Raw genomic sequence first — 12,837 nt, forward strand, 5'->3', positions numbered from 1 at the left:
GAAAGTGTATTGTATTTTAATTCAACATACATTATTGTTAAGTAATAAATAAGAGATATGATATATACAAGTACTTCTCGAATCTTATAATTTTATAGTCTTTAAATTGTTTATTTATTACTGTTTATTCTTCTTGTACCATTCGATACATCAAATTTGTCCTTTAGTTAAAGTATATAGAAGCCTTTACAATCTTTTCTATTACTTATTTTTTAATTACTTCAATGTACATTGTCGTTGAAAATAATTAAATCCACTAAATAATGAGACAACAATACTTATAGATGACCAATGATCCGGCCCACTAACCGAGCTTCTGTTTTACGTAAACTGAACCATCGCGTAAACAAACATTCTTGTATATTCATTATGGAGCAGCAAATATTTTATTTTTCAATTAACTATTGATCAAATATTGGAAAGATATTTAATAATGGTAAGTGCTTGAATATGAAATTTACATATTTTTTGAAATAGGCAACTTCAATCGATTTTCTGATAAAAGAGTATTTAAAGTATAAATATTGCAACTTGACTTAAATAATTATTGCTTTGCATTGAGGTATATTGGTTTTCATAGATTTAAGTTAGTTCCAAATTAACTGCTTTAACATACAGACTTTAAGGTAAGAAAATCATTATAACACTCTTATATAATAAAATGATGAAGATTTTAAAACTGATTATAGTAGTAGACTGGCCACGTATTTGAGAAAGGATTTGTTTTTATCTGAACATTGCTAATCCTTTTGTACCAGATATTTGAGTGTGCGTAGTCGGTACATTTGCAACAAAAAGGTGTTTTTCGGTCATAAGCCGAAAGTGGCAAGGGATATGCGGAGGTCTTTCCACTTTGGGCTCCCTATATTCCCTCTTGAACAATGTTAAATGTCATGCTTGTATGCAGACGTTCCTTTGGTGATTTGACGTCCCATTTGACTTTTTTTTCCCAGAGTTTATTGCGTTTCAACGTTTGAAACTTTCAATCTTTTGAGTCTATCACCACAGATGAACGACTAAATCTCGACTAAATTGTTTATCAATTTGATTTCTTGTGCGTGTTGCATAGCGATGCAATCTTGTGGTGTGGGTTAAATCCCGGCTTGGTCGTTTAAACTTGAACATTGATATTTGCTGCTTCGTCGTGAACCTGTTGCATTTTTTCAGTAACCCAGAGAAGACAACGTCTGAATTGCCCTTTTTCTGTGCCTCAAACGCCATACTATAATACAAAGTACATTATAAGTTGTAGAACATTTGAGTTTGAAAGAAGAAAAATGTTTACCACAGTGCCGTTAGTTAACCCTAAAATCTACTGATATGATCTACTGTTTATAAACGTCTTTAACTCGTCAAATATCGTAATATGAGAAAAGTTATGTAAAGTCGAAGTAATAAATGTGAAAGTCAGTCTTCCGAGTTAATTTCAATGTATTGTTCACACCCACACATGTAATAATTGTAACATAGTTAAAGGACTAAGAAGATGTGGTATGATTGCTATTGGGAAACCTCCACAAGTTTCGATATAGTGTTTATATGTGTGCTCTTTAACTATGTAAATGTATTTCATGAAAAATAAAGTATTCGTATTCGCAAAAACTGCTCGGCTCGGAATCATAGTAAACTTACACGTTCAAAATTAAGATAAACAGGATTCATAAACATGTTCTCGACATAATAATGTATACTATTCACTTACGTGATACTATTTGCCACTGGACGTTTATCACTTATCCATCCAGTAATCAATCAAAACCTAGATTGAATCGAGGAACTCGAGGAATACCGAATGTCGGGGTATTGAAAAAAAATATAATTTATTGTATTTGTACAAATAATCGGTGAATTGTGCAATTTTCTCTTTTGTTCCTTGGGCATTTTCGCTAGACAAAAGCTATCATTCTATGTCTTAAGCAGTTGAAGTTTAATCTTAATTGTATTGTCAGTCTATCGTAAACTAATAAAAAAAAAAGAATTGTGTTGACAATGTTTGATATGTCTCAACTTCAAATTGAGCTCTTTGCATTTGTTTTTGCTACTGTCTTTGGACTTTTTAAGTAAAATTTTATGACAACAATATTTTGCAGAATAACCACTCTTCAGAAACTAGTATCAACTCTTACAAACATGTGAGAAGTAGTGGGTATTTGGTGCCGAAATATCGTTATCGAAACCCGCCATCAACGATGTCCTGGTTAGAAGATGACATCGATCTCAACGATATAGAAGGAATGGATCGATCAAAAAGTCCCGAACCACAACTCGATGATTTTATACAAAAAGTTTTGCAAACCAAGAGAAATTCAATCACTCGAACAAAAGAAAAGGCATATAAAAGCGCCCTGTACCTAGCAACAAACATTGTAGCAGTAGCTTTTGAAAATGAATGGCTGTATCCAATGTATATCCGCAACACAGAGAGAGAAACCGATCTCTGTGATTTCAGAGCGGTAGATAAAAATGTTTATGTTGGATTGGTTCCTCTCAGAAAACCTATCAGAATGAACGCATTCATGGTAAATATAAAATATAATTTCCGTACATGATTTTTTTTTAAATTTACGTAATAGTGTTCATTAAAGGACGTCACATCGATTTCTATTTACCCAAAATCCAATAAATAAATATTTGTACTGAAACACATGATGCATCTCTAAGTAAATTCTGTTTATACCCTTTTTGGTTTTCAGGCTCTCAGAAGTTTATTCTGTCGGCTGGCCTTCTATCGTAACGAGCGAACCTAATGAAAGAATATTTCAGAAACGCGTGTCATTCGGACGAATATTAATTTCACGTGTCTTTCTTTAATATCAGAAGCCTGCATGTACTTCTCAATGTGATATAATAATACGGCCGTCAATGGTTGGCCAGCCTAATCAGATTTTATCATTTTAACCCGGTAAAACACAGGGCCTTATGTCAATCTGTGTTTTACGTTAACAGATATATCTTGTGTTTTTTATATTTAAGATAGCTAAAAAAAATCGAATAGGATTATCTTAGTATCATTTGTTCAAGATTTAGACAAACTTTTTTGGACAGTTTTTCAGAATAATCTATTTTTATTTCCAAAGTTGATTTTCTTTATTTTAACATATAACTCAAATAACAAGGAACACGCCTCCTTTTTTCGGTTGTGCATGATTAAGATTTACTATTTCAGACTGTTTCTGAGAAGAAGCTATGTATGAAAAGAAGATGTGGTTTGATTGCTAATATGACAACTCTCCACGAGAGACCAGATGACACAGAAAAAAAACCAACTGTAGGTCACCGTACGGCCTTCAACGATACATAAAGCCTATACCGCATAGTCAGCTATAAGCGGCACTAACATGACAACGGTAAAACAATTCAAACGAGATAATAAACGGTCTGATTTATGAACAAATAATGAACGAAAAACAAATGTGATACATAGCAACAAAGAACAACTGAATTAGTGTCCTGGCTTGAGACAGGCACATATTTATTATTGTCATTTTTTTTTATTTTCTTTGGTTACATCTTCTGGCACCAGACTCGGACTTCTCTTGAACTGAATTTTAATGTGCGTATTGTTATGTGTTTACTTTTCTACATTGGCTAGAGGTATAGGGGGAGGGTTGAGATCTCATAAACATGTTTAACACCGCCGCATTTTTGCGCCTGTCCCAAGTCAGGAGCCTCTGGCCTTTGTTAGTCTTGTATTATTTTAATTTTAGTTTCTTGTGTACAATATGGCGTTCATTATCACTGAACTAGTATATATTTGTTTAGGGGCCAGCTGAAGGACGCCTCCGGGAGCGGGAATTTCTCGCTACATTGAAGACCTGTTGGTGACCTTCTGCTGTTGTTTTTTTTTCTACGGTCGGGTTGTTGTCTCTTTGACACATTCCCCATTTCCATTCTCAATTTTACATACATCATATGGCGAGGTAAAGCTATCACGAAGGCGACAACCCTCCCTGCGACAGTGGTGTACCAGTACAACATAAGAACTAACTATAACAATCAGCTAATAAAGGCTTAACTCATCAGATGGATACAAATAGAAAGAACACAAAACACAGAGTGGGCGTGGATGGGCACTTATTAGTATACACCCCTTCAACAAAAAACTAAAAAAAAATATATATGATGGCGCTTCTCATATAAATTTATTTATGAACAGACAAAATGTGTTTCCATATCTCTTAAAGGTAGCCTACAAATCTCCGGGGGATCTGCCTTCCCATCGAATGCTGGTTCAAATAAACAAGAAAACTACAAAAGAAGAACGGTTGAATATTGTTAATGAATGGGGACATTGTCTCGATGCCAATGGAGTTTTACGACCTGACTTTGTTCTTCAATGGTTCAATAGAGGTGAGTTGATATATATTTCTTTGGACTTATTTACCTTTTAAAATGTCCTTGGAGATTATGTTGCTATTTTTTTAGCTGAATAATAAAATTCAGAAAAATTCAGAAAAGTCAAAATAGATTGTTTCTTCACAATTGTAAAGACTAAAAAATCAAAGATGTGGTATGATTGCCAATGAGACAACTCATCACAAAAGACCAAAATGACACAGAAATTAACAACTATAATGTTGGTATGTTTTCCTATTGTCACTTTCTGAAGTTTGCAACCTAAACAATTTTCAGGTATATCCGTTTTCAAATAGAAAGTGAGGGTAGGTGATCTAACGTCGTGGCTTTGTATTTTTAAATTATGTAAAGTAAAAACAGATGTCGGATCAGGACTAGTTTTGAACTGACTTTAAATAAAGCATATATTTTTAATCAGAAGCTTAATACCAAAATTTACAATAAGACTGTCTACGGGTTCGGGATTTTCTTGCTGTGTTGAAGACACATTGGTTGACTAAGGCTGTTTCCTGCTCTTTAATCGGATTGTTGTCTTTTTGACAAATTCCCCATTTCCATTCTCATGTTTTTAATCAAGTAGATATTTATTTTTCGTTATATCTTAGAAGTCAATATTTGATATTTCAGGGTTGATAAAGTCTTGTGAAAAACTTGAAGTGGAAAACAAAAGAACACAGAAACTTGCGTTCCTGGAAACAAGTTTGGCTGAAGACGGTACCGTGTGGGTGCATATAATTGGTTTTGATCCTCAAGAGAATTACAAAATCAATCTGGTTCCTTGTTTTTCTCTAACAGAAGTACCGAAACAGTTAAACATAAACGCACCGATCCCGAGCAGACGACCATACACTGACGACCAATCAAAGTTTATTCAGGAGGTGCATAATGGAATAAAAGAAGGTGAGGAGATTTTGTTTCTGGAAGCAAGACTTGAAAAATGGTGCAGCAAATCGAGATGTAGTCCATCCATTGAAATAAGCTGGGGAGTACACATTGGGCAACTGGAAGATAGATCGTTTGGTTTCTTAAATACTTTGAAACCAAAAAGACTATTTGAAGATATAATTGTGCTAATCAATGCGATAAAAGAAGAACACGTTGTTTGCCTTCATGGAGTGACAAATCGAGTCATAAACCATGCTGTATTTTTTCAGTACCGAAAAAATCTTGGGAAATTCCAACAAAAGCAGGATTGGTTTTTAGCCGTGCTTAAAACAATACAGACACAACTAAATCTTAATACGTTCCCGAATTTCTTTTTACAAAAGCAAAACATTTTTATTGAAAGCGATGCTCAAATATTAAAGTTTAACAAGGACGAGATCAAACGATTAATTACTTGTATAACAAACAACCCCGAATCTTTACTATCTTATTCCGGATGCGAGGAAGCTAAACCTGATAATGATGATTGTGAAAAGTCTGATGATGAGAAAGAAAGTAGTGGTGAGAAAAACGGGGTTCATTTTGAGGACTGAAAAAAAAGAAGTTGGAAATGTTCAACAATGGCAAACCTTTTGATTGGAAGTAGTCAACAATAAACAAGGAACATATTGTATGTGAAAACTCAGTGTTTTCGGGATTTTACGCACTGAAAATCAATCCTGTTGCAGAAAGTAGTTACAATAAACAATATGACAAGTTGGAGTTAGGAAAATAGCCATAAAATGGAAACACCTTCATTCACAGTATCTTAAAAGTGCAAAGATTTCATTCGAAGCAGAATATTTGAGCCTCAAATTTGTCTATTTTGTTTTAATTTTCTATTTTGTATTTTGTTCGACACCTTTATATCAGTGATTTTAAAGACTTATATTTAAATCTAATTTTCAATAGAACGTATCTCAAATTTTTAAATTGTAACGGAGTTTTGAAGATTGAAAATTTTGCAGCTTGGGATAAAAAAAAATCTTAAATTTTATCAAATAATTCGTTAACCCTTGTAAGTCATATTTTCTTCTGACATCAGATAAAATAAACGTTCATACTTAGGAGTAATGGTAACTAGTATACGTCAACGTCAAACACTTACGACATAATTAAAGGCAACAGTAGTATACCGCTGTTCGAAATTCATAAATCGATAGAGAAAAAACAAATCCAGGTTACAAACTAAAACTGAGGGAAACGTATCAAATATAAAAGAACTTCGACACACCAGAAAGACACCATCAAAATGTAACATACACAGAAACGAACTATGGTATAACAATGGCAATTTACCTGACTTGGTACAGGACATTTTAAGATAAAAATGGTGGGTTGAACCTGGTTTTTTTATATGCCAAACCTCCCGCTTTAATGGCAATGTCAATTATAACATTAAAATGACAACATTACATGACAGGACTACAATAGAAATAAATGGGAGAAAATATAGGACAGAGAAAAAAACATAAAATAGCCAACAAAATGTACAAGGTTAAAAATAGTACAAAGTTGAAGATTACCGATGACCAAAAGCTCCAAAAAGTTGTAACAATACGACCAAGGTTGTCCGCCTGAGACAAGAACATCCTTATTATTTAGAATAATTCATATTTTGCAAACAGTAATTTTTTTTAAACGGCTATATAAGCGGACGACCATTTGATATTCTGAGGGGGGACAGGAGGATTTTGAAAATAAATAACGCAGCCTTGATAATCACAAATATAAATAGTTTGTTCTGTGGTAGTTTTAAAATAAATTACCCGACTTGCAATGTATTGAAAATAAATAACTCAGCTGGTCTAATCGAAAGTATGAGATTGCACCAGATTCTTTTAATAATAAAAATATATATATTATTTAAATATACTTGAAATTTCTAAAAAATGGTTTCATTTAACTTGAGGTATATTTTCTCAGGAACACAATCTCACTTTTACTACAGGGCCGTAACTACATTGAGACAAATGCCTCATGTAGGAAATTTCAAAACCATATCAAATTGTGTTCATGACGAGTGCCTTGCAAGAAGCAAGTTCTATTCTCCCTCAGATGTAGCCCCTGATTTTTCAATGTTTCTTATTTTTTGTCTTTTGTTCATTGATTGCCCTTCTGTATTTTGTAGTGCTGCATTCCTTTTGTAATTTAGTAATTTTGTTATTAACTTGATCATGGGTTTAAAAAAACGGAAGACACAGACTTAGCTATGTAAATAACATTTTTGCTTTATCACTCATATTGGTCTTTTTATGTTGTCCCTAGAAACTTAAGTCTTGCACTGAATCTATACATTTTGCTGTAAGACCAAAATAATTTAAAAAAATTATTAAAACATAACTTGCATTCTCAGATTAAAAAAGGGTCTGGGGAACACCCAGCGAGCATGATTTTGCATCATTTGTTCTATAGCTTCTTGGGCCTTCAGTGGCTCCAAGAACCTTTTAAAAAATTCAGGTTTCCCAATACTTTTTAAAATGTTAGATACAACCAAACTTTAATACTGTGTATGTATGCAATACATCTATATGCAGTTTAGAATAAAAAGGAATTCATTTCTGCAGAGCATGATCACTAATTCTGATTAAATGGTACATAATAACTTGGCTATACATGTATTCTTTATAATAAACAAATAATTTTAAAATTGTATGTTTTTGAAAATTATAAATATAATTGTGAAAAAAAAGATAGCCTGTCCTCTTTGTTTACAAAATTAAACAAGCATTCCAAATCAAATTCTCCTGCCCCTGCCCCCAGAATATCAAATGGTCGTCCCCTAATAGATATACATTATTTAACTGAAGTGGTGACTAGCTACATAATAAAAACGGATACATTACAAAAATACACAGCCGTGTTAGCCAAAGCCAGTGCAACGCACAAAGTCCAAAGTGAAGACACATTCGAATTTCTAAAACGAGTTTCCAAATTTAAGAAAGAATTTTGATGAAATTCAAGATTATATGTGTATGACTTATCTTACATTTATTGATAACAGTGAAAATTACAATACTAATTAGATATCTAATTAATATCAAGTTGTAGTAGTAATTAGAAAATTAATTGTATTATCTAGCTATGTCGGTGTTTCTTCTGAATCAAACTGTAAACCAAATATATCGTGTACATTTTTCGTTGATCCAAACTAAACTGTAATAAATGAACTGGATGATTCATCATCTTTACCATAACATACGATTACAACACCAAAGAAAAAAAAGATTTACAACTACAAACGTTAAAACATGTGACAAAATCAGATGACAATAACAAATATAACATCAAAAATAAATAAATGAATTTGGGATGGAAAAGTACCGTGACACGTCTTATAGCAATGCGAATTCACACTCAGCAAAACAGTCACAATCGGGAATAAGTCACGTTCGGTAATAAAAAGATCAGACGGCGTAATGACAAATCACAATCTAACACGTGGTAAAAATGTCCATAGTTAGTTTGGACAAAGATACATCGTATGGATCAACCAGTTCTAATAGTAGTAAACATACGGTTCCTGTTGTCTACAATTCGTTATCGTCCCCTAGCTGTTAAAAAAAGATTAACAGGCATCCATTTTTAATGTACAAACCAATAGAAAAATCTTGTGGATATCGCATCAGTTTTTAACGGAGCGAAGCTAGTTGTATCGAGAAGGTAACCGCCTGTCTAAAAAGAAATCACAGACATGGCTTCATTCGTCTGGTTTTGTCCTTTTATATTTTTTAGCTTTTACAGAATTATATACCTAGCTATGACGTGGCTCGGTGCTTATACTCATCCCGCCAATGTGTTATTGTGCTATGGTTAATTTTGAATAATTGTCTTTCACTTTTGCTTTATGTATTTTATCAATAAGCCATTTTTTGTTTCTTAGATTTCTAAATGAAACAGTATTTTTTTTTTTTTTTTAGTTATTAAGAAATTATTACAACATTGACTGTTGTACCCCAATTTTGGACGTTTTTATCTATTATGTTTGTTTGTTTTGCTCCCACATTGATATCGATATAATGGAATTCAATGCGACTGTCATACAGTGAGATGTTAAGCTAGCTATTAAGCAAAATTTAATCAACTATTTTCTACATATGGAAATGCCTGTACCAATTCAGGAATATGACATTTGTTTTCCATTCGTTGAATATAATTAAGCTTTTGATTTTGCCATTTTATAAAGGACTTTTTGTTTGGTATTTCGCTTGCAATTCGGTATTTTTGTTATTTTACTTTTTGCAATATATACACCATCTGACATGCGATTCTTGATTCACCAAACATGTTACAACAAGGAATAAGAACAATTAATATATCTAAGTTTCTTAACTCTAAGATTGCGAACTATATTTTTCTTGCGATTTAAGACTCGCATGCACCCAGCATAGGTCAACCGATTTGTGATGGTAACCGTAAATCTTGATTTCTCATAACGTTTAACTTTGCTATGAGAGTGTTTTATTTCAAATATGCACTATACGATTGTACAGATGTAATGCTGCATTCCCATCATGTTTGTCATAAATCCTAGTTTAAAGTCGCGGTCTGGGTCAATTTCAAGAATTTATATGTAATGGTTCTTTTGTTCCGTTATTTGTGTTCCTCTGACAGTTGATGTGGTTCTCATGTATGTGAAGTTAGCAGCCGGTTCGTTATTCGATATTCAATATCCAACCGGCTGCTAGCAGTCGGTTGGATATTCAAAATTTTGTTGAAAATCTTAAAAAAAAGAAATACTTGATAACATTAAAAACATGATTTTCATAGTTAAGATGACTAATAAGATACGTAGGAAATCGTAAAATGACCTCTTCAAGCTCTTGTAAGTTCTCGTTGTCCTCGAATATAAACCCTTTACTATGTTGCATATTTGTCTTTATATAATATACTAGAACACACCCGTGATCTCACGGGTCCGTGACTGAATTAAAGTATATAACTATGCGCAAGCCTTATTTTAGTATTAGTATTGTCATCTGATAAAGTCGTGTCGATTGTAAGATACACGGCAGTTTTCTCTGCTTTCAAATCTTTCTGTTTGAACCCGTCGAACTGGAACTTATCAATTATTGGTAATATTTATTATTTGGAAAACAATAGGTCCTGGAATGGAGTCAACAGCATTGTCCTATATTAGTTATAAATAAAGTTAAATTCTTTGTTTCACAGTTTTACGTCATGCCCACTAACAAATAGAAAACTGTACCTATACGCCTTATTTTAAGTCCAGATTTTTAGTATTCGTATTGTTATCTTAGAAAGTCTTACTGATTAAAATACTACAATAGGTAACAATTTGACAATTTAGTAGTGTCAACCTTGTTATTATGACCCGTATATATAGCATATTAATCCTGAATACACCGTTTGGTGGTGCGCCTGTCAGATGCGGAACGTACGGATAAGGTAATAAGTAACAGGTGATACTATTGGTATCGGTATCGGACTCGACCCGGAACTTCTTAATTATTGGCAATTTTAATTACGTGGAAAACAAAAGGGCCTGGAGTGGTGTAATTTTTAATCTACACCTTTGTACTATATTAGTTATATATAAAGTTGAATTCTGTGATTCGTCGTTTTAACGTGATGACGGCTGACAAATTGGACCTCGTAATTTTAGTATTATAGATAGTGAAAACCTACCTGAGACCGCTTAAATGAGTGTGAGACCCCCCCTGGTCTTTCAATGTCCATAAAATTTAATTAAATCATAGACTCTGTATATATAAAGGTTGTATTAGAAGGATTTCCCAGAATATTGTCATATTCGATATCTATGGAGGGCTTATATTGTCACTTTTCAGTTAAAAATTATCAAAATTTTAGGACAAAGGGCACAGGGCAATGGTGATAGCCCACTGATCTTTCAATCTGCCTAATATTAAACAGACATTTAGTCAATAGGTAGATACAGACGTGACTAAAAGGAATTAGGGTACACTTCCTGTCTTTCATGTTTACGGAGCGCCCAAAGTGCCAGTTGGATATTCAAAATATACAGTGAAAACCTACCTGAGACCCCTTAATGAGTGTGAGACCCCCCTGGTCTTTCAATGTCCATAAAATTTAATTAAATCATAGACTCTGTATATATAAAGGTTGTATTAGAAGGATTTCCCAGAATATTGTCATATTCGATATCTATGGAGGGCTTAGATTGTCACTTTTCAGTTAAAAATTATCAAAATTTTAGGACAAAGGGCACAGGGCAATGGTGATAGCCCCCTGATCTTTCAATCTGCCTAATATTAAGCAGACATTTAGTCAATAGATAGATACAAATGTGACTAAAAGGAATTTGGGTACACTTCCTGTCTTTCATGTTTACGGAGCGCCCAAAGTGCCAGTTGGATATTCAAAATATACAGTGAAAACCTACCTGAGACCGCTTAAATGAGTGTGAGACCCCCTGGTCTTTCAATGTCCATAAAATTTAATTAAATCATAGACTCTGTATATATAAAGGTTGTATTAGAAGGATTTCCCAGAATATTGTCATATTCGATATCTATGGAGGGCTTATATTGTCACTTTTCAGTTAAAAAGTTATCAAAATTTTAGGACAAAGGGCACAGGGCAATGGTGATAGCCCCCTGATCTTTCAATCTGCCTAATATTAAGCAGACATTTAGTCAATAGGTAGATACAAACGTGGCTTAAAGGAATTTGGGTACACTTCCTGTCTTTCATGTTTACGGAGCGCCCAAAGTGCCAGTTGGATATTCAAAATATACAGTGAAAACCTACCTGAGACCGCTTAAATGAGTGTGAGACCCCCTGGTCTTTCAATGTCCATAAAATTTAATAAAATCATAGACTCTGTATATATAAAGGTTGTATTAGAAGGATTTCCCAAAATATTGTCATATTCGATATCTATGGAGGGCTTATATTGTCACTTTTCAGTTAAAAATTATCAAAATTTTAGGACAAAGGGCACAGGGCAATGGTGATAGCCCCCTGATCTTTCAATCAGCCTAATAGTAAGCAGACATTCAGTCAATAGGTAGATACAAACGTGACTAAAAGGAATTTGGGTACACTTCCTGTCTTTCATGTTTACGGAGCGCCCAAAGTTCCAGTTGGATATTCAAAATATACAGTGAAAACCTACCTGAGACCGCTTAAATGAGTGTGAGACCCCCCTGGTCTTTCAATGTCCATAAAATTTAATTAAATCACAGACTCTGTATATAAAGGTTGTATTAGAAGGATTTCCCAGAATATTGTCATATTCGATATCTATGGAGGGCTTATATTGTCACTTTTCAGTTAAAAGCTATCAAAATTTTAGGACAAAGGGCACAGGGGAATGGTGAAACCCCCCATAATCTCTCAGTCTTTCTAATATTAAGCAAAGATTTAGTTAAAAGGTAGACAAAAATTATAACCTGATGTTGGAAGGGGCAACTTTCCCCACTTGAGGTTGTGAGAGATTAAACAAGCAGCTGACCACAGTCTTGGCAAAGAGAGAGACCAATTGAGCTCTGCAAATTATGAGCTTTTGGATGAAAAAACCGAGCGCACCGGGTATTATTACCACGAATTTTA

The 12,837-nt window shown here is 33.6% G+C and overlaps 1 protein-coding gene across 2 annotated transcripts; it reads left to right on the forward strand.

The window, feature by feature from the left end:
• The first annotated feature begins 236 nt into the window (after window positions 1-236).
• On the forward strand, window positions 237-6,218 carry LOC134707569 (uncharacterized). Of its 2 annotated transcripts, none has more exons than XM_063567454.1 (4): window positions 237-436; window positions 2,091-2,519; window positions 4,185-4,350; window positions 4,984-6,218. In XM_063567454.1, exons 1-4 carry the CDS (start codon window positions 434-436, stop codon window positions 5,832-5,834), a joined length of 1,449 nt encoding a protein of 482 aa, XP_063423524.1. In that variant the 5' UTR covers window positions 237-433; the 3' UTR covers window positions 5,835-6,218. The 2 variants fall into 2 exon arrangements, with proteins under 2 accessions (XP_063423524.1, XP_063423525.1); XM_063567455.1 differs by lacking the exon at window positions 237-436 and adding an exon at window positions 564-626.
• Window positions 6,219-12,837: the final 6,619 nt, after the last annotated feature.

The sequence above is a fragment of the Mytilus trossulus genome, chromosome 2, assembly GCF_036588685.1.
Source record: "Mytilus trossulus isolate FHL-02 chromosome 2, PNRI_Mtr1.1.1.hap1, whole genome shotgun sequence".
In the NCBI taxonomy this organism is placed as follows: Eukaryota; Metazoa; Mollusca; class Bivalvia; order Mytilida; family Mytilidae; genus Mytilus; species Mytilus trossulus.

Bases quoted from the DNA above. Each gene is read 5' to 3' on its own strand.
- LOC134707569 (XM_063567454.1), top strand. The intron at 2,520-4,184 runs GTAAATATAAAA...TATCTCTTAAAG, and splicing joins TCAGAATGAACGCATTCATG to GTAGCCTACAAATCTCCGGG. The intron at 4,351-4,983 runs GTGAGTTGATAT...TTGATATTTCAG, and splicing joins TCTTCAATGGTTCAATAGAG to GGTTGATAAAGTCTTGTGAA.